Source organism: Microchirus variegatus (assembly GCF_963457635.1).
Source record: "Microchirus variegatus genome assembly, chromosome: 2".
Lineage (NCBI taxonomy): Eukaryota > Metazoa > Chordata > Actinopteri > Pleuronectiformes > Soleidae > Microchirus > Microchirus variegatus.
The window spans coordinates 5095672-5121560 of record NC_139803.1 but is presented as its reverse complement, the minus strand read 5'-3'; the positions used below and the strand labels follow the sequence as shown (position 1 = coordinate 5121560).

The following is a 25889-nucleotide window of genomic DNA, read 5'->3' as shown; positions in this document are numbered from 1 at the left end:
TTCTGTGAAAGTTTTGTCCTTCACAGAAAAGTTGCACAGTCACGCTGCGGGAGCCATTTTCCGACGTCTGTGTGCGTCGTTGCGTCACAGTGACGCAGTGACGTTGGCCCCGCCCCCACACGGCCAGCCTTTTCTAAAGGGTCACGTTGCGTTGCAGCAGCAGAGAGTGTCACAGGAGAGGAGAGACTGTCCCGCATCATCATCATCTTCCTGACCACTGCCTTCACACAGACACACACACAGGTAAGACACACACACTCACACACACACACACACACACACACACACACGCTGAGTAAATGTGTAGATGAAGGTGTTATATATGATGAAGATTCGAAGAAGAGGAAGAAGATGGAATCCTCGCCTTCTCATCGCTGCTGAATACGTTACTTCTTTAATTCACTGCGGCACAAAATGGCGTCGTCTTCAAACTAGTGACACACACACACGCATGTCAACACTTTTTTCGTTTAAATTTGCGCATTCCGGCTTCTCATCATCATCATCATCATCATCATGGAGTTACGCAACAGGAAGAGCGCGTGCACAGAGTGACCTTCAGGGGTGAACCTGTAGCTGCTAACAACACACACACACACACACACACACACACACACACACGCACGCACACGATACAAGACGTCGTCCATTTAAAATGTCTTATTTTGTGTATTGACGTGTTGCGGTTATTGATGCGGAGACGGGGGAAAGATGGAGGAAGTGAGGAGGAGGAGGAGGGGCTGAGGAGGAAGAGGAGGAGGAGGACATGTGCTGAAGCACGTACACCTCCTCCTCCCTCTCTCTCTGCACTGAACATTCAACAGTTCATCAATCCAATCTTCACCAGTCATTCTTCTGTTTTTCATGGATGAACTTTATTTAAATAACATAACATGACAGTCTGTGTAACAGTAATATATACAAATAATATTCATGAGGGGGAAAAAGAGGAGAAAGAAAGAACATCCACATCAATCCTTGACTTTTTGAGTTACTCTTCTTCAAAATGATCTATACATTATTATTGGCCAATTATCTCTATGTTGTAACCGTGGTAACATATTAATGCACAGGGTAGACGAGAGAGAATAGCGCCACCCACTGTCCATGGTGCTGTCAGGACAGGCGTGTCCCCCCCCCCCCCCTCTGCAGTGCAGACGGCTGTGACGTCACTCTCTGACAGCAGAATATTGCTGAGCTTGTGTGTGTGTGTTGTGAAAACACAGCAGAGTCGTCTAATCTCAGCTCACGTCATGTATCATCACAGAGAAGATGAAGAAGACAAAGAGACAGAAACATCTCGTTTTTCTTCACCCCTCACCCATCACATCGGCCTGATGGTATATTCCTGCTGCTGTGGGAACACCGTGTTCATTCTACATGTTTATAAATCAATATGTGATCCTTACAGCAGCAGGAAATCACTGCGTTGAACAAGTGGAAACACTTCTCCCTGCATCTGCAAATAGGGATTTATATCAGTCCTATTATTATTATTGTCATTATTTAGAACTTTAGAGCAGGGATAGGGTCGAAATTTAAATGATATCTTGATAATCCAGTGTTTGTTTTGATATATAGGTCCAACAACAACAAAAAAAACATATTTATGATGCAAAATTAATCTGTAAATACCAAAAACAGAAAGAAATAGAACAGAATTAAAACATTAAAGGTGCATTATGTAATAAATCATAAAATCCTCCTAATATGTCACAGAGACTCAGGAATAATGTTCATATGACAAACGGAACTCACCAACAACAACAATACAGACAAGATATTTGCATTTTGCAAATTTCAAATCATGTTTATGTTTTGAAATCATGTTTTGGCATGTGGCGCCACCTACCGCCGTCCACCAATCATTGCAGTCAGTAGAGTCTCAGCTGCCGAGCAACCACGGGTTGCCAGTTAGGTCAGAAAACGAAATCTAAAAGACCTCTGTATTTTGAATTTGAATGTAGTAACCGTTTTTGGCCACATTCTTACATATGGCGCCTTTAAAACCAAGCAAAATAAATGTCAATTGTAATTAAAACACTAGACAAGTTGATATAGAATTAAATGTTGAATTTAATCATTTCAAAATAAGTGTAGGGCTACAGGATATCGACCCCTGCTTTAAATGTTTAAACACAGCGCTCTTCACTCTGATCACTGCTTTAGCTCACAACTTTAAATCAAAGTCAGAGATTAATTAATCCTGATGGAAGCCTGATGGAATGAGATGCAGAGAATCCCAGATTGATACCCAAAAATGATTTAAAGTTGATTATTTATCTCTTAAAAGATTCAAATATAAATCAGTTGGAATAATGACCCTCCTCAGCTCTTAAATGATCCCTTTTTATTCTGTGTTTTCAGTACATTTACAAACACAAGCAGCACTGACCTCGTTAAATTCCCACCAGCAAACCAATCGATCACAGAGAGTCACAGCGGACATTTAAAGTCGAACCTGGAACCTCGCTGTTTTAATTTTAACTCCAACGTGACAGAGTCGGTCACGTGTGTGGAGTTAAGGCCTGAATTAAATCACTGTCTGAACCTTTAGAATGTTTCATGGAGACATATTCAAATATTATATTATACTACAGTTTCTTCAGAATAAGCAGCTGTTCAGGGAAAGAAAATGCATGTCTGTTTGAAAGCTTTTTCTTTATGATTGATTCATCTGTCAACTGTTTTCTTGTTGCTCGGTTCATCAAATTCAGAAGAAAAGGTCTAATATTATTGATCAAAAATAATTATAGGAGTAAAAAGAGATTTCCAGATTTAGAATAAATCACTATGAGTTTCTTTACAAAACATAATATTACATGATACTATGAAGTAGAAAATTATCCATCCTGGTCTGGTTTTCTTAATCTGTGGTTGAATTTAAATGAAAGTTAAATGACTGAATGAACAGTTCATCATGTGTTCATGTTGCCACCAAACGTCCTGATCGTGTTTCAGAGGCAGGTCTGGAGCATAAAAGAGGACATTGTTCCTTTAACGCTGCAGGTTTTCTTTGTGTTTGACTCACAGATATGTGGATTAGATTACACCTGGCAGATTATTTGACAACCTTTTCTCAGCAGAAAGTCAAACAAGCCTCACATGAAACACATGAGTGTGTTTGCTGAGCCTGGCTTTTGTGAGGTTGTGCATGACCACGGCTCACACACTTCCTCCTCATTGTTCTGTGCAGTCCTGCACTAAAACAAGTTATTTCCAGTTGAATGTAGAATGAACGTGTCCACAGTTGCTGTGGTGTCTGCAGACTTTCTTCACTGACTGACTGACTGTGTACGTGCTCCTCATCTGTCTTAATCTGAGGATTAACAGAGGGCACAGGATTTACCAGGCGGTGTCCTACAGGACCACAGCAAACCAACCTGAGATTGATATATTCACTATACTTAAGTATTTGTTATTTAATGACATGAGTGGACGACTGGAGAGGACACGAGTGTTGCTGAGGAGAGAAAAATCCACTCCTGCATCCGTAATGAGGACGAGCAGCAGCAGCGCTGTTACATAATCCCTCGCTCTCTGTTCTCTGTGGCTCAGAGGGCGACGAGGAGGTTACATAACTGCTTATTTACGGCAGACTGAAGAAGGGCATAGACTTTGGGTGAAAAGCTGTTTCTGCTGCTGCTGCTGCCAAACGGGTTCAGGAGTGAATTTCCATGCTTTATTTAATGTCTGTATCAAAGTTGCGTTAGTAATAGTTGTTTTTTATCAGGTGGAAAGTAATGAAATACATTTACTCAAGTTACTGTATTGAATACTTTTTTTGTGTATTTTTTTAAGTACAATTTAAAATCAGGATTTTGTATTGAATTTGAATCGTTTATATTTGAATTTGAATCACTAAACTTGAATAATTGCATTAAAATTTTTTAATTTGAATCACATAATTTGAATTTGAATTGCTAAACTTGAATAATAGCATTAAAAAACTGAATTTGAATCACATAATTTAAATTTGTATTGTCTAATTTGAATTATTGCATTAAAAAACTGAATCTGAATAGTATAATTGCTCTTCCTTCATCCTTGAACTAACCGGATGTATGTCGCAGTAATTTGAATCTGAATTTTGAGAACTGAATTTGAATCGTGAGAACTGAATGCAAAGGCACATGGAGTGTTGAATTCGAATAATTCAATTTCCAATTATACTAATCAGATTCAGTTTTTCAATGCAATAATTCAAATTAGACAATACAAATTCAAATTATGTCATTCAAATTCAGTTTTTTAATGCTATTATTCAAGTTTAGCGATTCAAATTCAAATATAAACGATTCAAATTCAGTTTCTGGTGGCACATATTTCATTCCATAGTATTGACTCAAGTATTGTACTTAGTTACTTTATAAATCCATTCCGTTACTGAGTAAAAATAAAAATTCAGCACAATGAAGACCTACAGGGGGAAAATATACACCAGAACCAGACGAATGATGATGTGATTATCACCATAGAGGGCGTGGCCAAAAGTGACGTCATATCCTGTTTGTGTTGTGCTGGGCGTGAGCTCCAAAATAGTTTTGGATTTCTGACCTTGTCATATTTCTACTACCCTCACACAAAGTAACTAAGTAACTTTTACTTCAAGTACATTTAAAATGAACTACTTTTTACTTCTACTTGAGTAATATTGCATCAAAGTATTGGTACTTTTACTTGAGTACAATATTTTAGTACTTTTTCCACCTCTGGTATTTCTCACGCCTCACTCCTCAGCTCCGTGGTGCAGTGAGGTTGCCATGTTGTGCAGTGAGGTTGCCATGTTGTGGACGGTGAAATAAGGCCTGTGCGTGACCTCACTCATGACTTTGTCTCTGTTTGTCCTGCAGCCACCATGACTCACCAGTATCCAGCGCTGACCCCTGAGCAGAAGAAGGAGCTGCAGGACATCGCTCTGAGGATAGTCGCTCCTGGGAAGGGCATCCTCGCCGCCGATGAGTCCACCGGTGTGTGACCGATTTCACACCATTGCCCTGAAAACCCTGAAAGTCGTCTGTGAATAACATTTGTGTGGTTGTGGGGCGTTTACATACAGGCAGCATGGCCAAGCGCTTGAACCCCATCGGCGTGGAGAACACGGAGGAGAACCGGCGACGTTACCGTCAGCTGCTGTTCACGGCCGACCAGCGCATGGACAGCTGCATCGGAGGCGTGATCTTCTTCCACGAGACCCTCTACCAGAACACAGACGACGGCGTTTCCTTCGCCAAGCTCATCCAAGACCGCGGCATCGTCGTTGGCATCAAGGTGAACGCACTTATATTGACTGTCCAGATTTTTACAGCTCAATAAACTAGCCTCTGGGAAGGGCGACGGCGGACAACACGAGTGTCTTTAAGAGGTTTTATTCTACACACTTCTTAATAGGTTGTAAAACGACAAAACGTACAGGTTCTGATGATCGGTTACAGATGAAAAAGCTTTGATGACAACTGATTTGAATACACACTGCACATGCTCCATACAGACCTGCTGGAAAGTTCTACACCTCCCACTTGGCTTCCTGGTTCTTGAACCCAAGTTAGCCACAGCAACTAATTCAAACAGACTTAAAGCAGATGTGACATTCACACAAAGTACACAAAGTTGCGTCCTTGAGTAGGAACGTACTACACACTGCACACGGCATGAACAACTAAAGGTTTGGTCCATTGACGACACACAAATTGATAGATATTGCCCTAAATGTCATCATGGTATCCTTTACCGCGATGACACATCTACTGCCAAACATGAAGCTGGATGGAGAGGGCTCATGTATAATGTTGATGTTAGGGCCAATTCCAATTCCTATCTTAACCCTCAAGCTCAACCCTTAATCTTAACTGGCCTCAAAACCAAGTGTTGAGGGTTATTTTGTCACTTAGAAATGGGACACCCCTTAAATGCAGATATGTCTTCAGACTGTAGGGGGCAGAATAACGTCAAAGCTGCGTCCAGTCTGTCAACTCCAAAAAAGAAGAAGACATTTACGTCAGGATTATTTATTCTGATCCGTTTGTCAGTCAAGTTATTAGGTTGTCAGTTAGTTATAAGATGATACTCATACAAATACCACAACCACAGACATATTCAGCTGACAGTTACCACACACCACGGCTTATTGAAAAGTAAACCATCACTTGTCCGCACCGGCCGACAAAACATCGTAAAATAAAAAATAAATGTTACGCAACAATGACGTCAGTAATCCATAATATGGATTATTAAAATAATACAATGGTTTTCATAATTTTTATATCTCTATTAACAAAGAAAATATTTCGTTTGTAGTGTACTCGTTTCGCTGCTTTTCGGCGCCATCTTTGTTATGTGAAAACACGCAATGCATTCTGGGTAGCCCTTGCTCCCAAGGTTGGTCTCAGAAAATCTCAATATTGAGGGCGATACAGCCCTTAAACTTGGCCCTCAACTTAATTTTTCTGAGAATCTGGACAGCACTTGGACTCGAGGGAGCGCATTTTTGAGATTGAGGGTTAAGCAAGAAATTGGAATTCACCCTTATTCTTCAGCCCAATGTTGAGTGTTTGGCAGGTAAAACAGGAAGTGTTGTGTTGAAGCTAAACACAGAGCCACTGTCAGCTTGTTTAGACAAAAACAGTCAAAAGAGCTTTAGGTTCCAGCTTCATCTTAACATCCTGTATCCGAGTGTAATTTGACATTTACAGCATGTGTCTGTGTCTCCACAGGTGGACAAAGGTGTTGTCCCCCTCGCTGGGACAAATGGAGAGACCACCACTCAGGGTACAGACTCTCTCTCTCTCTTACATCACAGTACAAAGGCGTCCTTGTTGAGTTGGTTTGTTCAACAGACTCTCTGCTCTATTGATGTTGTTGAGTGCAGGTCTGGACGGTCTCTCTGAGCGCTGTGCACAGTACAAGAGGGACGGCGCAGACTTCGCCAAGTGGCGCTCTGTGCTGAAGATCAGTGACACCACTCCGTCTGAGCTCGCCATCCTGGAGAACGCCAATGTACTGGCCCGATATGCTAGCATCTGCCAGCAGGTCGGTGTCTCATCATCATCTTATTCATGGAGACTTATGTTTAGTGCTTCTGTTCAAAGCTCATTCAAAATAATTCAAACACACGTGTGTTTTTCTGACGTCTCCTAGAATGGTATTGTTCCTATTGTGGAGCCTGAGATCCTTCCTGACGGAGACCATGACCTGAAACGCTGCCAGTACGTCACCGAGAAGGTAATTTAAAGAGCAACACGGTGACGTGAAGTCTTTATTTTACTGCTCTGTCTTCTAACTGTGTGTGTGTGTGTGTGTGTGTGTGTGTGTGTGTGTAGGTCCTCGCTGCAGTGTACAAATCCCTGTCAGACCACCATGTCTACCTGGAGGGGACGCTGCTCAAACCCAACATGGTCACACCTGGACACTCTTGCCCCACCAAGTACAGCGGCGAGGAAATCGCCATGGCGACCGTCACCGCCCTGCGTCGCACCGTGCCCCCTGCTGTTCCAGGTTTATAGACTAAAGCCGTAGCATTGTACGATGATGATGATGATGATGATGATGATGAGGCATGGACTCAGGCTGGTTTGTGTCTCCTCAGGAGTGACCTTCCTGTCTGGTGGCCAGTCTGAGGAGGAAGCCAGCGTCAACCTGAATGCCATGAACAACTGTTCGCTGCCCAGGCCCTGGGCCCTGACCTTCTCCTACGGCCGTGCTCTGCAGGCCTCTGCCCTGAACGCCTGGAGAGGAGAGCTGAGCAACGAGAAGGCCAGCACCGAGGAGTTCCTCAAACGTGCTCAGGTCAGACAGAAACAACCCGTGGGTGGCAAGCCGTTTTTTAACATTTCATAGCTAGACTGGATAAGTATCGCAGATATCTGTAATTCAATTCTTCCTCGTCAAAAAGAACATTTCAGAGATCCACAGTGACATTCGTACGAGGAGAAACTCCCATTTCAGATATCTACAATCCAATTGTTAGTAGTCATAAGGAGAATGACATTGTGTGGATAGGGAGAATGACATTGTGGATGAGGAGAATTACATTTTGGATAGGAAGAATGACATTGTGGATAAGGAGAATCACGTTGTGGATAGGAAGAATGACATTGTGGATAGGGAGAATCACATTGTGGATAGGGAGAATGACATTGTGGATAGGAAGAATAACATTGTGGATAGATAGAATGACATTGTGGATAGGAAGAATGACATTGTGGATGTGGAGAATGACAGTGTGGATAAGGAGAATGACATTGTGGATAAGGAGAATGACATTGTGGATAGGAAGAATGACATTGTGGATAGGGAGAATGACATTGTGGATTAGGAAGAATGACTGTGGATAGGGAGAATGACATTATGTATAGGGAGAATGACATTGTGGATAGGGAGAATGACATTATGTATAGGGAGAATGACATTGTGGATAGGGAGAATGACATTGTAGATAGGGAGAATGACATTGTGGATATCTGAAATTGAAAGCCCAATACACATGAATGGCAATAGTGACGTCATTTGTCCTAGGAAGATTGCCATTGTGGATATCTGAAAGGACAATTGTGGATAGGAAGAATGTCATTGTGGATAGGAAGAATTGAATGACATATATCTGTAATACATATCCAGTCTAGCTGTTCAGTGTTAAAAGGCTTGTCGTAGCCGTGAACGTCAGGAAGTCAATGTTACTTTTGTGCCGCGCTTTTGTTCTTAAAGACACTGTCTTTTCTCTCATCTCTCCAGGCCAACAGTCTGGCTGCGCTGGGCAAGTACGAGTCTTCTGGAAACGCTGGCTCTGCAGCAAAGTCCCTCTACGTAGCTAACCACGCCTACTAAACACACACACACACACACACACGTGTGAACTAGTTCTAATGAATATTTGCTCTGCTTTTGTCCCTCACGCCTTCATACATCACAGGCCTGCGCTGTCTACTGTACTTTAGAGTCTACAGAGTTCTTCAAATTATCTTAACTATATGTATTTAATAACATAATTAACACAATGTGAAACGAATATACGAAAGGGAACAGGAGAGTTCTTTATTTTTCTTTCTTTTTTTTAAATCAAACAAATAGTTTTGCGACAATTTAGGATAAAAGTCAACACTGGTTTTCTTTCATATTGGTCTGACGCAGTTCCTCTGGGCTCAGAGGCGCTAGATCACATATTAGATCACAGATTAGATCACAGATTAGATCACAGGTCATCAGTCAGTATTCAGCTCATGCTCCGTGTTTTCTGTCCTGAGCAGTGTCTGTGTTTGGCTTCTGTCAGAATAAAGTGCTTCTATTTAAAAACCAACTGCTGTAATAACCCTAACCCTGACAGTGGGACCAAGAGATTATTAGAGATTATCAGAACATTCACGACAAGAGAAGAGAAGAGAAGAGTTTGTTGTACTTAAAGACAGCTGTAGCTCCAGCAGAGGATTCAGGTTAACCTTTGTGTTCCCACAGTCTGTTCTCAGTGTAACATTAGCTTTCAATCACAGTCAGACATCAATGTATTCAGTTGTGTGAAGGTGTTGATATTTAGTGATTCCTGTGTGTCACCATCACCCCCCCCTCCTGTTTCCCTGAGTTAGTCCCGCGGGAAGACGACATGGTTTCTATCGACGTGAAGATAAAACGCAGGGAAACAGTCACTGCTGTGTTGAAATGATGTGATGTTTGTGATCGTTACCTTTGTTCTTGAAGCACTTGGTGTATCAACTAGTGAAAGAAATAAACATTAAAAACTTCTCTGTCTTGTCTCTTGGGTGGATGTGTGATGGAGTGACAGTCATGACCTTACATGAGAGCGTCTTTTTAATCTTTTATTACCTTTATCACCAGGAGCTCATGTTTTCACCAGCGTATTGTCTCTTGTGTGTATATATATGTATGTGTACATAAAAGTTGGGATAGTATGAACACAGGAAGACATCTTTACAGTATACAACCACACACAACAATAGTGAAATACGGGGCAGGAACCGGAGATTAAGAGATTATCTTAACTCGACTCAGAAAAGGACACACAGGACTCAATGTACACAACCAGAAACAGTCCAACGTGCTGCTGAGTGCAGTAAGAAAAGGAAAGAACGACAGGAAGTTGTCCAAATGAAGTGTTTTAATGAAATACCTATAGGACACAGGGTATATAGTGTTGTAACTTATTTGTTACATTAGCTGATTTATGTTGATTGTTTATTTGTGACATTATTATTTATTTACAGTATTGATTAAAAGCTGTAGACTATAGGGAACAGGGCCGGCCCAAGGCATAGACGAACTAAGCCGCTGCTTAGGGCCCCGTGACCACGAGAGGGCCCCCAAGAGTATCATTCATACATACATGAATGTATGTATGACTGATGGTGGTGGTCGGAGGGGCCGTTTGGCGCAATAATAATAATAAGAGAAATTAACTTTAAAAAAAAAATTGGATTGATGTAGTTTATTTAGAATTTTTATCCCCATTTTTACCAAAGCTTCGTCACAGTTTTTACATAGTTGTCAGATGTGATTATTTAACTTTATGACAATATAACTTTTTACTTTTGTTTATTTTATTTAATGCTGTGTTGTTGTTTTTTTACATATAACAGTCAAATCTTTGTATTACAGGAGTGTATTTTGAATCCCCCCCCCCCCCAAAGATTGTTCACATTTTTAGATTTAGACCTTAATATCTTAATATTTTATTTATAAATCGTTTGGTTTTATGTATTGATTCTCTGTGTCGCCATATTTGGTAAATTTTAAAATCTAGTACTGACCATCTGATGTTACACACTCCAGTCCAGTAGGTAAGTGCCACCTAAGAGCTGGTTGCCAACTGCCAAAAAAAAGCGAAGAAAAAGAATTGCACGTCGCCGAGGGGCATTATGGGCGTGGCACCCACCGATCGAAGTTGAGACAGAAGTTTCTAGAACGAACAACAGCAAAGACTCCAAAGTAAGTACGGCGCTGGGCGGTAACTCGATTTTGATACATATCGATATATTTCTGAACGAGATATAAAACGGGATAATATCGCTTGTATTGAAATAGTACGACGCTGAAGTTGGCACCACATTCGCCTCCGGTTCGTCCCGTTCCAGCTTAAAAAGTGCAAGTTTCGGCCACTGGGAGGCGAGCTTTTCTGCAGAGCAGTGCTGATCACACAGCTGTTGATGTGGGGGTGTTTTGTTTTTTTTTGTTAAAAAAACTTGCCAGGACATACAGGTGCATATACATACAATAGATAAAAATATGCTGGTGCATACTTTGTAATTAAAAACTTTAGAAGAACAGCATTCAATAATATTTAGTCATGTTTAATCATTACTAATTTTGATATCTTTTTAGTTCTGTGAGGGGGAGTTTGTTAATATAAATTGTTATAATGTTGTTATTATACAGTGCAAAGTCAGCAATTGTTGCAATAAAAACGCCAACATTTTAATATTTTAAATGGATTTTCTCCAAAATTCCACAGTAAATATGGACATATGGGGCATCACTTAAAATGTGAAAAGGTGTAGTATGTGAATCAGGTGAGACATTCAACGGGAAACCTTATTTGACCATTAGGTGGCACTGCAGAGTCAGCAGTTGTTGCAATAAAAACGTCAAAATGTTGATTTTTGAAATGGATTTTCTCCAAAATTCCACAGTAAATATGGACATATGGGGCATCACTGGAAATTTTCTGGGTATTTGTCCATTAGGTGGCACTGCAAAGTCAGCATATGATGAGTTACTGCAGATTGTCAGAGATCAGCTGTTTTTCTCTGATCTCAGTTCTGAAGTCAAACTCCTCTCACCTGAGAAAACTGGACCTGAGCTGGAACTCTCTGAAGGATTCAGGAGTGAAGCTGCTTTAAACTCATTTTATATACACACACACACACTCTCTCTCTCTCTTTCACACACACACTCTCTCTCTCTCTCTCTCTCAAACACACACACACACTCACTCTCTCTCTCTCACACACACACACACACACTCACAGTCGTTGTCTAAAGTCTCATCTTTTATTCTTTATTCAAGTTGAGTGACTGCAGTTTGTCAAAGATCAGCTGTTCTTCTGTAATCTCAGCTCTGAAGTCAAACTCCTCTCACCTGAGAAAACTGGACCTGAGTGAGAACAAACTGAAGGATTCAGGAGTGAAGCTGCTGTGTTCTGGACTGGAGAGTCCACATTGTAGACTGGAGACTCTGAGGTGAGTTCACTGACTGAAGCTGCTGTTGTTTTATTAAACTTTCATTTTATTAACTTTAAACTCATTTGACACACACACAGTTGCTGTCCAAAGTCTCATCTTTTATTCTTTATTCAGGTTGAGTTACTGCAGTTTGTCAGAGATCAGCTGTTCTTCTCTGGCCTCAGCTCTGAAGTCAAACCCCTCTCACCTGGGAGAACTGGACCTGAGAGGGAACAAGGATCTTCAGGATTCAGGATTGAAGCCTCTGTCTGGTCTTGTGCAGAGTCCAGACTACAGACTGGAGACTCTGAGTTCAGTAGAGTGTTAGAGTCAGTGTCCACTTTCAAGCTGCTTCTACCTGTTCAGACTTTATCCTGCAGAAGATCTGATGCTGCTCTGAAGGCAGAGGGCGCTCACATCAAAAATACAGACTTCATGATGACATGATGTCAACAATGAGTCTCTGGACTGAAGTCTCTGCTGCTTCACTGACTCACTGCTGTGACTCTGACTCTTCTCCTCTGTCGTCTTCTCAGGTGGGACTCATGACCATATCCATGAAGATGATCTTCATCCTGAGTCCTGCTCTGTGACACAGCTTCAGCAGATCAGGGACAAGCTTCATCTGAAGGACAAAGGTTTTTCTGTGGCCACGACGCTGTGATGTGACCATCGTCGGCTCGTTCCTGTCGTCCTGCACCTGTCAACATTTCACATCTTCTTCATCACTTCATCTTTTCATCCGTTCATGTGTGTGTGTGTGTGGGCTCTGTCTTCCCAGAGGTTATGATAGATCAACATATTTCTCTTTCTACAGAAAAGTAATCGTCAAAGGAAAAGGTAAAAGGAAAGACGTCAACGATGTTTCAGTCTTGACTGGTTATTCAATGTGAGACCAGTAGAGCTGCAACTAACGATTATTTTTGTAATCGATTATTTTCTCGATGAATCGTTTGGTTCATAAAATGTCATAAAATGCTAAAAAATGTGATCAGTTTTCGTCAAAGCTGGAAATGATGATGTTCTCGAAAGTCTTGTTTTGTTCACAAACTAAAATGATTCAGTTTTAATGATTTCTTTATGTGGAGCAAAGAAACAAAGAAAATATTCACATTTAAGAAGCTAAAACAATCAGAAATCTTGTTTTAATCATGAAAAAAGCTTCAAACCGATTATCGATGATCAAAATAGTTGGCGATTGATTTCGTAATCGATTAATAAAGTCAATGAAAGTGATTAAAGTACCACGTTGTGCTTTGAAGTTGCCTCTGTTGTCCTTGTTTTTCTTTGTTGTCTTCATCTCCTGAGCCAAAGTGATGTCACAGCAAAAAAAACCCAATTTATTATTACATTAATATCATTCTTACATTGATGTTATATTCATATAATGATCAATAAATGAACCTGCAGACTCGTGATAATTTTTATTAGGATCAATAACAACGTGTTGAGAGTAGTTTGAGAACAGATTCTTTCACTCAACATAAGTAAATAACTATAACCTGTCACATGTCAAAGAAAACCCCCTCATTGCCTTCATTAATTCACATTTCTCATAAAGTTTTCCATATCATAAAAATATAGAATACAAAGATGTATAAAAGACTGTGTTCATGTCTCCAGGTGTCCTGTGGACACTTTTAAACGCGTCTCTTTTACTTTTGTGCTCAATGGGAAAAGTGCTTTTTGCGACCATGAGTATTTTCTGCTGCAGTACCACGAGTGGTCACCAGGACTAGACTCTTCAAGGGAGAGGGGGCGGAGCTATTTCCGGTTCTTGTAAACATGGCGACTACGGAAGTAGGTGAGTAGTATCATCGCTGATGCCTGTTTTCGTCGTTTAGTTTATATTTATCATGTTTAAATAACAGCCATGTGATTGACAATAATTCCCTGGACGTTATTTGATATTTGACGGCGACGGTCGCGACTGCACGACTTCAATGCGTTTCCTGAACTGGTTATCTGTGAAGCTAACAGCTAAGCTAACAAGCCGTTGTAGTGACAGCATGCAGTACAGTGGTGTTGTCTTTATATGAACCACAAGAAAACCTGCTCTTTGTGTCTTTTATAACTTCTTTATTACACAATTCACAGCACAATTATTAACTACAGAACCTCCCCCACAAACAGGCTAATGATGATTTTCTCTTCTGACGTCAGATATGAGCAGCTTTAGAGCTAAACCAGCTCCTGCAGCCAGTGTGTGTGCAGAGTATCAGTGGGTAAAACAAATGATGAGGAAAATCATCTGTCATAGAAAACAGTTTTGTTGGAAAAAATAAAATAAATTTAGATTTCATTCAGCATTCAGTCAATGATTGACGAAAATGAAAAGGCTGATCTCTTCAGTTTTGGGATCTGTGTCCACTGTAGCTTCACATTTGTTACAGGAGTGGAACCACACATCCTCCTCTGCTGTTTCAGTCATGCTCCTCTGAGATTTATTTAGCACAGTAAGTTGTAAATATTGGTATTTTGAGGTACAGCTCAGACCAGTCATGGTCATGTGATGTCTTTTTTTGATGCTCTTTGCTGTTTTTGAGAATGATCATCAAACCATCAAAGTCATTTTGAGCTGTAACCCTGTTGACCTTTGACACATGTGTCTTGTCTGTCTGTGTCAGAGCGTAGTCGAGGTCAGCTTGCTGCGATGTCCATCGCAGCAGTGGTCATCATCGTGGGAGTCCCTCTGTGGTGGCGAACGACTGAGACGTACCGCGCGTGGTTGCCTGTCAATCAGATAACAGAATTGGCAAAGCTTCAGGTTTGTTTGCACTTCCTTTTCTTTTACGAATCCCTTTTTGGCTTCCGTGCATGTGCGCTTTCCTAAAACGTGTGTGTTTGTGTCTGTGCAGCTTCAGTTGAGTGCAGATGTGGAGGTGGTGTTTGCCCGTGGCACCGTGACACCAGAACAGCAGAAGAAGATTCCGCTGACACAGACACAGGATGAGGAACACCGAGTAGATGGTGATTTATTGTTGCTGTCTGTGCTCTTTTACGTGTACAGTATATACAACATGAAGACTGTTTAATTTGTTTGCAGAAAATACAGCTTTGAGGTACAGATATGAGACGAAGTACCGCACAGCAACAATCATGGAGGAGGATGCCCTGAACCAGCCGACTGCTGCAGGTGAAATTCTATTTTCCTTGTGATACAGTCTGATAGCGGCAGTAATAACTCTGTCTCTGTCGCTCCTCTATCCCAGAGGCAGATCTGTCTCTGCACACACTCAGTGAAAGTCCATGTGGTTCCTTGGTCGTGTATGTGATCCCAGAGTTGTCTTCACTGCTGCCTCAGGTTAAAAATCTCTATATTTTCCGTATTTACGTGCGTTTGTTCTTTGTGTAGAGGACAATTCAGAACTTGCCTGTACCTCTGTCTTTCACCCAGGATGTCGATGTGTATGTCGGTCAGAGACGGACAGCGTTGCTCCGTCTTGGCGCTCAGATGAGAGTGGGCCGGACTCTGGAGCAGCTGCTGGCTCACATGGAGCCTCGTGTCAAGCAAGTCCTGAAGGTGATGTCGTTTAGTCACGCTGACATCACTGCTGCTCTCAGCGACAGAATCCGCCTCAGCCCAGGAAACAAGGAGACCATCGCCGACAATATGAGAGCCTTTAAATCCAGCCCAGGTTGGTATTTGCCTTAGCACATCTTACTTGATGTGTTTTTATCTCGTCGGTGCACTCCTCATGTCTGAGAACTCTGCTTATTGTTCTCTTTAGGTTATGAGATCACGTTCAGTCTGTTGAATCCAGACCCAAAGTCACACCGGCTTCACTGGGACATAGAAGGTGCCGTGCAGACCTACATCCAACCCCTGCTGACAAAACTGTCACCTGTAGCCAACTTTAGCATTGACTCTCAGGTACTGTGTGTGTGTGTGTGTGTGTGTGTGTGTTTGAGTGTGAGTGTGTGAGATTCTCAGCCACTGAACATGAACACACACACTCTCCTTACAGACCTTATACTATGCCATGCTTGGAGTCAACCCTCGCTTTGACAGTAGCCGAAGCTCGTACACACTGAACGCCGACAGCCTCGCTCATGTCATCAACCCCGTGGAAGCTCGACTCGGTAAAAGAAAACATCAACCAAATGTCTGATGTAGTTTTACTTCCAGGTGTGTTTATGTATGTAAATAACTGTAAATGTTTGATTTAGGCTCTAATGCTGCATCTTCCAACCCGGTGTTGAATTTTCTGCTGTACGTCCCTGATGCTCTCCATTCACCTCTTTACATCCTGGACCACAAGAAAGAAGAAGTGTCATCCAACGCGTTTCACTCTCCTCGTTGGGGTGGAATCATGGTAAGATCATCTATATATATTTATTACATGGATGGTTATGAATGTGTTGTGAAATGGTAAAAGTGTGAGTTTTCACTCAGGAGCTCTTGTTTTTACAGGTTTATAATGTTAATGATTTATATGGACCACAGTCTGCGTTCCCTGCTGACATTAACATCAACATGGCCAAAGTTATGGGAGTCTTCCTCGCTCAGCTACGGTAAGTAAGCGCACACGCGAGAGTACGTAGCTTGTGTTTTTGTGTGTAGACGCATCGTTACTTTGTGGTGACTGTCTTCTGTCAGACTGTTGCTTGGTGTACAGTCGTCCTCGCCTCCGGCAGGCTTCCTGGTGGCACCGTGTGGCAGCACGGGACTGGCAGACTGGGAGCTGGATCGCCTCATGTGGAGTCGGAGTGTAGAAAATGTCGCGACGGCAACCACCACCATCACCTCGCTGGCACAGCTGCTGGACCAGATTGGCAACATTGTTATCAACGACAACATAGCTGAACAGGTAAGACGCCAACACGTGTACGGGTCTCAACAGTCCCTCCGCGTCCTCAGATCTGATCACAGACACCACATTCTGAAGTAATCTTTAATCACAGACCACATCCTTTGATCAGTGTCCGTTTCACAGCATTATGACACGAGTCAGTGCTCGTGCATGACCTCATTTCCTCTCTGTCACTGACATGCACACACATCGCTCACGGCAGAAACATGGTCTCCAGATCAGAAGCATCCAGGACGCCTTTTAACATTCACACTGTATAAGATCTTAAATAAAAGAAGGTGATTGTGTACTCCTATATCTGTCTCTCAGGTGTCCAGTGCGGTCACGTCTTTGCAGTTAGCTGTGGCCGAGTTAGAGGCCGGGAACCTGGCCTCCGCTCTGCAGTACAGCAAAGAGGCCATCTTGGCCTCAGAGAGAGCCTTCTTCGACCCCTCTCTCCTCCACCTCCTCTACTTCCCCGATGACCAGAAGTTTGCCATCTACATACCACTCTTCCTGCCCATGTGTGTGCCTATACTGCTGTCGGTGCTCAAGATGGTGTCTGAGGCCAGACAGAGACGCAGAGAAAAGCAAGCCAAGACGGACTGAGAGATACTTGAGAAGATGAAGATGTGACGAACATGACTATACTCTCTCACATTAACAGTTCACACCAACACAGAAGTGTAATGATGTCTTCCATGGAACATAACCGACAGCCTTGTTTTGTTTTCTTGAGTTTTGCTGCCTACAGACACACAGACAGACAAATGCTGCCAAAAACAAACTGTTTTGAGTTTTAAGTGTGGGCTTTAAGAATGACGTCTGTAAGATTGTCATCGTTTCATGTGGGAATTATGTTTATTATTATTAATGAAAGAATGCACTGGACCTTTACTGGACACTTGAACTGTTGTAAATGTGTATATGTTTTATTTGAATTCCACTGTTTAAGTTATTAACAAATAAAGAAGGTTTAAGTTGTGACTTTGTGACCTTTTTTCTGACTGCTCATTGTAGTTTGACAAAACCACTAATGAATTAGTATTAATGTTTACTGAGAGCTTTCACAGACGTCCGTCTTAGTCTGTGGTGGTAAGGTAGTTCGCTGTTTTATTTCGAGAGAAACTAATAAATGCATCATCGTATTTTTGCACTTGCTGACCTCAAATGGTTTCTTTCTTCATTTTCCTTTTTTCCCCTCATTGAGGAGGAACATGCTATAAAATAAAAACCCCAGAACAGCTCAATACATCAGTCTACAGTCTAAATATGACCAGTAACATCAATCAAGATATGGGTCAAACTGTGGTCAAACAACATTTTAATGCCCTCCTTACAAAGGCTTTTACGGTAAAAAGGCGATCAAAGCATCGACATGTGGTTTTCAAAATAAAACACCTCCGTGTGTATATAAAGTGCGAACCTAGGAAAGTCTATCCAAAACTGTGCAGTAGAAATGTCTAATTGACGGTGCGGTAGTAGTCATAGATGTCCTGAACACAGCCTCGACAGTCCTGTCCAGAATTTATGGAACATGTTATTATTACATCTCAAAGTTGATAATCCGGCACTCTCGGTGTTTTATTTTGAAAACCGGATGTCGATGTCCAGACAAATTACCGTAAAGCGTTTGTAAGGAGGGCGTTCAAATTCAGCGTCGGACAGTTTGAGCTATAGTTTGACCACAGTCAGCGACTGGGATGTATAAATAACGCATGTTCTGCTCCTGTTGTCAAACTACAGATCAAATACACTATTATGTATATAAATATCTGTGTAAACTTCATTTTGAACCGCACGATCTAAACTACTGAATGATGCTGCGTTGACAGGTTCTCTCCAGCAGGGGGCAGTGTGTGCGCCTTTAAAGACCCTCGTTGCCGAAGAAGAAGTCGACAGAAGTGGAAGAAGCTCACTGCTGTAACTTTAGATTGTTGTTTACGCGGCCGTTTTCCTCTCTAGCTGCACGTATTTCATCTTTCATTGAGACGCACGCACAACTCGACGTTCTACTTCTGGTTTTTACTGCGAATGCGCGTGAATTCGTCGTGTTTCCGCGAGTTGAAGACCTGTTAGCCCGCCGTCTCGTTGGTTTCCGTTAGCGTGTGCGTGTGTGTTGCTAACATGTCCGGCGGAGGCGTCGTCCGTGGACCCGCGGGGAGCAACGACTGTCGGATCTACGCGGGAAATCTCCCGCCCGATATCCGCTCCAAGGACGTGGAAGACCTGTTCTACAAGTACGGCTCGATCCGCGATATCGATCTGAAGAACCGGAGAGGAGGACCTCCGTTCGCCTTCGTCCAGTTTGACGACCCGAGGTGAGATTCCGTCCATGTGTCCATTGTGTCTCAGCCGCATGTCCCTCTGTGTCCCTATGGGGCTTCACCGTTTACTCATTCAACATCAAAAATAGAACAAAACACACGGTTAATTTCAGTGTATTTCGACCTTTACCTGTTTAAAGTATAATTTACCACATAAATATCGCTTTTTAAAAAACATTTTCACAGTTTGAAACCTCCGTAGATCTCTAAATGTAATCAGGAGGACCAGTTTAGTCCATCTAGTAATCGGCCAATCACTTTTCGATAAGTAGTCGATAAGTTTAAATACAATATCATATAAAAGAGTCCTTTATTAGTCCCGCAGTGGGGGAATTAACATGTTCGCAGCAGCAAAGGCAGTTAAGATAAACATAATAACAGATAAATATGCATTTCCACACATGTAGATTAAAGGAAGAAATACAACATAATGTATAAAGTGGTGGCGTAATTTACATTATAAATAAATATAAACTAGTATCTGTTGCATTCAGATCTACATACACACTGATGTATTTTCACTGATGGAGCAAAAGCAGGAGGCGTAGTTTTTACTTTAAGTGATAATTAGAGCTTTTTTCGTAATCTATTAATCTGTTATCGGTAATCGATTATTTTCTCGATGAACCATTTGGTCCATAAAATGTAAAAAAAACCGATCAGTGTTTGTCAAACCTGGAAATGACGATGTTCTCTCGTTTTAATGGTTTCTTTGTTTATGTGGAGCAAAGAAACAAAGAAAATATTCACATTTAAGAAGCTGAAACAATCTCGTTTTAATCATGAAAAAAGCTTTAAACCGATGATCAAAATAGTTAATTTAGTAATCGATTCATCGTTTCAGCTCTAAAGTAATTTGATTTGGATGATGCTTGACCGTCTGATTGTTTCCACAGGGATGCTGAGGATGCTGTTCACGGGCGCGACGGTTATGACTACGATGGATACCGCCTGCGCGTTGAGTTTCCTCGAGGTGGGAGGGGAGGCGGCGGCGGCGGCGGTGGTGGTGGTGGCGGCGGCGGTGGCGGTGGTGGCGCTATGGGAGCTCCGAGGGGACGCTACGGTCCCCCGTCCCGACGCTCCGAGTACAGGGTTGTGGTGTCAGGTGAGTGTTTTTGTTTCCCTAAACCCGTGGTCCGCGAGGACGATACAATCACGATACACTGGAGTGACGCGTCAATGTTAGCCCTGGCGTATTCATGATCGTATTCCACGTTATATCACCAAACTGACATACGACGCGCACCCTCTTCCCTTTCAGGTCTTCCCCCCAGTGGGAGCTGGCAGGACCTGAAGGATCACATGCGAGAGGCAGGTGATGTATGTTATGCTGATGTGTACCGTGATGGCACTGGAGTTGTGGAGTTTGTACGCAAAGAAGACATGACCTACGCTGTCCGTAAATTGGACAACACCAAGTTTCGTTCTCACGAGGTAGGTGCAGAGTTCCCGCAGAGCTAGTTATTATGGAATGGCCCTGGGACCACAGTGTGGGACCTTTAAACATGTTCTCGAGTGACTGGACAGTAAGTAAAGGCCGCTGTGAAGTGTGGAAGGCGGTCATCTTTGCTAAGTGGCTAGTTCATTAGCATGATTAGAGTTGTTGTTGTTGTTTGTTGCAGGTCTCATGAAGCGCCTTGTACACGGTGAATGAAGGTTTCTTTTTAAATGTGTGTGTTCAGGGAGAGACGTCCTACGTCAGTGTGAAGACGGACGGTCCCGGCAGCCCCAGCTACGGTCGCTCCCGATCTCGCAGCCGCAGCAGGAGCCGGAGCAGGACTCGCTCTCGCAGCTTTTCCCCTCGCCGTGGCCGGGCGTCTCCGCGCTACTCTCCACGACGTTCCCGCTCCAGCTCCCGCTCTCGCTCCCGTTCCCGCACCCGCACCTAGATTCGCCCGAGCCGACGTGGAGCCAACGGTGAACCTCGGAGCCGAGGAGGAGAATCTTCATGTCATTTTTACAAGCCCTGTCTGCTCACCATGTATCGCTGCGTCTCTTACCCGTTTTCCCTGTTCCCAAACGCTCTGCTGCAGTTTTTGTTTTGACGTTTTTTGCCGACTGCATGTACACAAACCAGATCTATCTGATCTGTGTACCTAGCCTGTCCTGCTTTTTTCCCCCCATTCTGCTTACCATCTGCTTACCAGCTCATCGTCCCCCCGTTATATGCTTTGTGTTTTGTCTGCGATGTAAATATTTTACTTCTTCAAAGCATATACTCTTGTCTTTGACCTTCTTGTGTGTCTCTCTGTAGAATGCAGAGGATCAGGATAGGATGGGAACAGAGGAAACAGTACATATTAGGATTAACAGGAGGAGGAGGAGTCAAATGTGGCACCAATGGTATGATGGCTGTGCCTTATTAACAGTGACATCTGCATTTAAGGCTTTTACATACACCTGACAGTAGATTGCATTATTGACCTTTTTTTCTTTCTTTCCTCGAGGCCCAAAGTTTGTGTTTTTTTGCTTTTGCTCATCTTTTAGAATCCAAAATCTTAGTTTTTGGGATTGATCATTGACGGTGTCTCTCTCATAGATGCATTTATTGACGTTTTATTTTTTAAATTTGAAGGTGTTCTTCTAACTTGCCTCCTTCTCTTTGGTTCTGCTGGTATTCTGAAGGTTTGGACTGGGCTCATTGTCTCCCCATTCCGGAGCCGCATCAGGATTCAGGATCAGATAAGGATTAGGATTAGGCTTCGGGATGGATTACATGGAGCAGGAGCACGGGAGCTTTTTACCGGGTGAGGATCCCGAACCCTGGCCCCGTCCACATAAACCCATCAAACTGGAGATGTAGTCGTATATTCAAACTCAATTGGCTTTCAAATAATCCAGATTAACTTTTCTGTGGGACCTCAGGAGACCCAGTAACTGGCAGATTTTTTTTTTTTTTAAATTGTTAAAAATAAGAAGAGCAAAACTTGGATGAAAACCAGGAGGAGGGCTGGGCAGTGCAGGATGGATGGACACGCGTGACGAGAGCGCTAAATAGTGAGCGATCATTAAAACAAGGGAATTTGACTTAATGTAGTGTGTATCTTTTTCATCAGAGGAGGGCGATGTCTGATTTATTTTCATAAGAATGATCTTCACTACCTTTTTAAAGCTTTATTCTCTTTCAATAAAATTCTCAATCACACAACGTAATTCTCTTGTCTTTTTTTTTCTTGGTTTGTGGAGGACGTTTTCTGACACATTTGCAGGGAGAAGTCGAGTTGCTCCGTCCTGGAGACGCAGAACCGAACAATATTTACAAGGCCGGTTTCAAGGTCGATAGAAACGGATTCAAGTCGCTCAGTGAAAGCAGCATCATCATAAAATCTTCAGTATGAAGAAGACTATGCACTCTGAACTTCTCAAGCTGCTCGTCCCATGGAGTTCACAGCTGAGCATCTCGTCATGTCTGAGTCTGGACGTGTCCTGGACCCTGGTGAAGAATGAGGGCAGCTCAGAAGACAGAAGTGTACCTAATAAAGTGGCCTGTGAGGAAATCGCTTCTAAAATATTCATATTCAAAGAACTTTATTTGTCTGCACATGGACCAGTTGTCCACATTACATGAGCCAGCAGAAGATGGCTTTTCACTTAGAATAAAGCATTTTAAATCGGTTCAAATAAAACTATATAAACAAAGATGGAAGTAAAGTGAGACAAAATGAAAGCAGCTGTTTAGTTTCGTGCAATCAGACCGGAAACAGGATTTGTGCAAACATGATTTATGTCAGGTGCGCAGTTGAGACCTGAGATGCGGCAGAAAAATGAGAAATAATGACGTTTTTAGTGAATCAGGCTCTTCAAATATCGCGAACAAAGCACAATCAGTCAATCCGATCACTGCGATCGATTACACCCACTGAGAGGAGGGCGGGGCCGCGTGTGAGTGTGTGTGTGTGTGGGGGGGGGGGTTAAAACGGTGCATTCTGGGTGGAAATAAGATGCAGCGAATTGTCCGCGAGTAAAAAACGCAGAGCGCGCAGAAGACGCGGTTTTTTCAGCCAATCAGCGACGCGCAGGCATATCAAGGAGGCGTGGCAGAGCCGCACGCGCCCCGTGCATACATTAAAGAAAAGGCTGTGCAGCCGCAACACGCACACACAACTGTAAACTGAGCGCGAGGAAACTGTGACAACTGTGACGTCCACAGCGAAGGTAACAAACACACACACACAAACACACACTTTGACTGTTTTCACTGCGGAAAAAACACGTTTGTCATGAAATGATGCTGTTAGCGCTGAGCTAGCTCTGTGCGTGCGTGCGCGTGTGTGTGTGTGTGTGTGCTGATGCTAATGTCGCTGAGCCTCATGTGTTTGTTCTGATGCTGTCTCTCTGTAAATCTCTGTCAATGTGAATAAATCTCTGTAAATGAGACCAAAAGTCTCTTGCCGACGTTTTAAACTCGACGTTTTCATTTTCAATTCCTATATAATATGAAGTGTTCGAGGAGTATGGGATGATATTATCAGGCAATGTCATAATTATGCTGAATAAAATAGTTGTTTTGTGATATTATTGTTATTATTATGATAATTGTTATTATTGTGAGATGTCAATGGGCGTATTTCAATATGTTAGTAACCTAACCAGATCACTAACTAACTAACTAACCCATCTATAACTGTACATGTATATGTATGTTTTTTTCCTTATATGAAATATTATGTCTCTCTTAATTAAAATGTTGATGAGGATTTTTTAAAAATCATTTTAAATTTAATAACTAGAATTCCTAAAGATAGTGAGGACCTGGCTCCCCCTTGTGGCACGTCTAAAATAAATCACTAGGACTGTATTTTCTTTCTTCTGTATCTCCTTGAGCCTAAAAGTGTGAAATAGTTGAATTAATGGTTTTTACTTGTTAATGCAGATATAATCACAGACGTGTGTGAGTGATTGATTTCTTTTCTTTTTCCCTGTGCAGTTTAAAAAACGCCATCATGTCTGACAAGAAGGCCGTGATTAAAAATGCAGACATGTCTGATGAGATGCAGCAGGACGCAGTGGACTGTGCCATGCAGGCCATGGAGAAGTACAACATAGAGAAGGACATCGCTGCTTACGTCAAAAAGGTATGATGGGAACGCCATTTCTTCCATCACCGGGTAACGCACGGTTCGCGATACAGCGATCTGTGATGACAATCCCTTAGCGATACGTCACGATATCCGTCTAACGAAAGAAAACAAATGTCTGCTGTTAAAAAATGCAGGATTTCTTTATTTACTCACAACCTGGAAGTCACAAAGGTCATATGGAGCATCTTGAATTAAAATATTGATATTTGCCTTGGCGTATTGATTATCTTACTGCACGATGCATCACCAAATGTTTATTTTTAACACTCTACTCTTTCTTTCTCGTCCTCTGTTTCTGCAGGAGTTTGATAAGAAGTACAACCCCACATGGCACTGCATTGTTGGGAGGAACTTCGGCAGCTATGTGACACACGAGACAAAGCATTTCATCTACTTCTACCTGGGTCAAGTGGCCATTCTTCTCTTCAAGTCGGGCTGAAATCCACATGTACGATCGATACGAAGAAAACAAACTACTACTTTTAATTCAGCCTTCAACACTTGTGTGCCATGCTGTACATTTGCTACCACCTCTGTGCAGACATGCCTACCTCCTGTTTCCTGCTTGCTGCAGTCTGTTGTTGTCCACCACCTACAAAACTGCCACCACCACCACCACCACTAGGCGGCGCTTTATTCATGCCTGAGCTGCTGATGTTCTGTTCATAGAAAATGTAAAGAGAAGTAGTTGTGAAGCAGCACTTGGGTGTAGTCTTTGCACACAGTGTGACCATGAATCATAGTCTGTGGGTATTCCTGCTGTGCACTGATGCATGGGCCTTGTACATTATTTCATATGAATATGTTGTATAATAACTTATTTTTCAAGAAATTAAAATGAGCAACGGAAATTTTTTTGTTGAGATGCCTTTAATTTTCAGCGTCAAACCGAGAGCAAGTGAAAATGCATTGACTGTTGCTCACACATAATAATAATAATAATAATAATAAAGACTTCTGTGTTAAGAGTTTTGTACGTGCTTGAACATCTCTGCTGTGAATAACTGCTGTAAACCTCTGCAATGTAGCTTGCTCTTCTCTCTAGTATTGTGATTTTCTCTTATTTTTGTTTCCACCCCCGTCTTATGAAGCACAAAACGTTGAGACAGTAAATTGGTTCAGAATGTGTGTATTTGTGCCTCATGTTTACTTGCATGGACGTTAATTAAAAGTTCTGAATGCAGGACGCATGAATTCAGTCGACAACCAAAAGTGATTTGTTTAAATTCCTGTGCAGAAAGAAGTGAATTGTCCACCACAACATCTCGACCTCTTTTGAAAGCACATTTATATCACACATTAACAGTATTTATATAAACAAAACTCTAAAAGTACATTTGTGGGGAAGAATAAGAAACATTAGAGCCTATGTGGTTCTCAAAATAACAACAAACAACTTGATTAAAACACAAGAACATACAGGGGTAAATTAAATACCGCAACTATAATACTAGTAATATTAATAATAATAATAATAATACAACAATCCTGAATTTATCCAAAGAGATAACCAAGGCAAACAT

At 42.1% G+C, this 25889-nt stretch overlaps 5 protein-coding genes across 8 annotated transcripts; all 5 read left to right on the top strand.

Annotated features, from left to right (window-relative positions):
• The first annotated feature begins 145 nt into the window (after window positions 1-145).
• aldocb (aldolase C, fructose-bisphosphate, b) lies at window positions 146-9685 on the top strand. Its single transcript, XM_083910174.1, has 9 exons — window positions 146-243; window positions 4854-4970; window positions 5060-5271; window positions 6714-6768; window positions 6869-7029; window positions 7138-7221; window positions 7320-7494; window positions 7586-7785; window positions 8731-9685. The coding sequence occupies exons 2-9, from the start codon at window positions 4859-4861 to the stop codon at window positions 8821-8823; spliced, it is 1092 nt and encodes a 363-aa protein (XP_083766300.1). The 5' UTR covers window positions 146-243; window positions 4854-4858; the 3' UTR covers window positions 8824-9685.
• Window positions 9593-12500, top strand: LOC310944635 (ribonuclease inhibitor-like; the record flags this gene model as incomplete). The annotated part of the gene is made up of 4 exons (XM_083910441.1): window positions 9593-9607; window positions 10920-10932; window positions 12060-12183; window positions 12301-12500. The coding sequence occupies 4 exons, from the start codon at window positions 9593-9595 to the stop codon at window positions 12491-12493; spliced, it is 345 nt and encodes a 114-aa protein (XP_083766567.1). The 3' UTR covers window positions 12494-12500.
• Window positions 12501-14796: 2296 nt separating this feature from the next.
• Window positions 14797-17899, top strand: pigs (phosphatidylinositol glycan anchor biosynthesis, class S). The gene is made up of 11 exons (XM_083910108.1): window positions 14797-14932; window positions 15024-15135; window positions 15212-15301; window positions 15378-15469; window positions 15563-15803; window positions 15897-16039; window positions 16134-16248; window positions 16336-16481; window positions 16580-16680; window positions 16766-16976; window positions 17289-17899. Exons 1-11 carry the CDS (start codon window positions 14819-14821, stop codon window positions 17565-17567), a joined length of 1644 nt encoding a protein of 547 aa, XP_083766234.1. The 5' UTR covers window positions 14797-14818; the 3' UTR covers window positions 17568-17899.
• Window positions 17900-18857: 958 nt separating this feature from the next.
• Window positions 18858-22381, top strand: srsf1b (serine and arginine rich splicing factor 1b). Of its 4 annotated transcripts, XR_014593125.1 has the most exons (6): window positions 18858-19279; window positions 20182-20390; window positions 20547-20719; window positions 20968-21202; window positions 21540-21628; window positions 21911-22381. XR_014593125.1 is itself a non-coding variant. In XM_083909855.1 (5 exons), the coding sequence occupies exons 1-4, from the start codon at window positions 19086-19088 to the stop codon at window positions 21172-21174; spliced, it is 783 nt and encodes a 260-aa protein (XP_083765981.1). In that variant the 5' UTR covers window positions 18858-19085; the 3' UTR covers window positions 21175-21202; window positions 21540-22381. The 4 variants fall into 4 exon arrangements, 2 of the variants coding, with proteins under 2 accessions (XP_083765981.1, XP_083765980.1); XR_014593126.1 differs by having other exon boundaries at window positions 20968-21628; XM_083909855.1 differs by having other exon boundaries at window positions 21540-22381.
• Window positions 22382-23301: 920 nt separating this feature from the next.
• dynll2b (dynein, light chain, LC8-type 2b) lies at window positions 23302-25564 on the top strand. The gene is made up of 3 exons (XM_083885897.1): window positions 23302-23440; window positions 24213-24360; window positions 24668-25564. Exons 2-3 carry the CDS (start codon window positions 24229-24231, stop codon window positions 24803-24805), a joined length of 270 nt encoding a protein of 89 aa, XP_083742023.1. The 5' UTR covers window positions 23302-23440; window positions 24213-24228; the 3' UTR covers window positions 24806-25564.
• The last annotated feature ends 325 nt before the right edge of the window (window positions 25565-25889 follow it).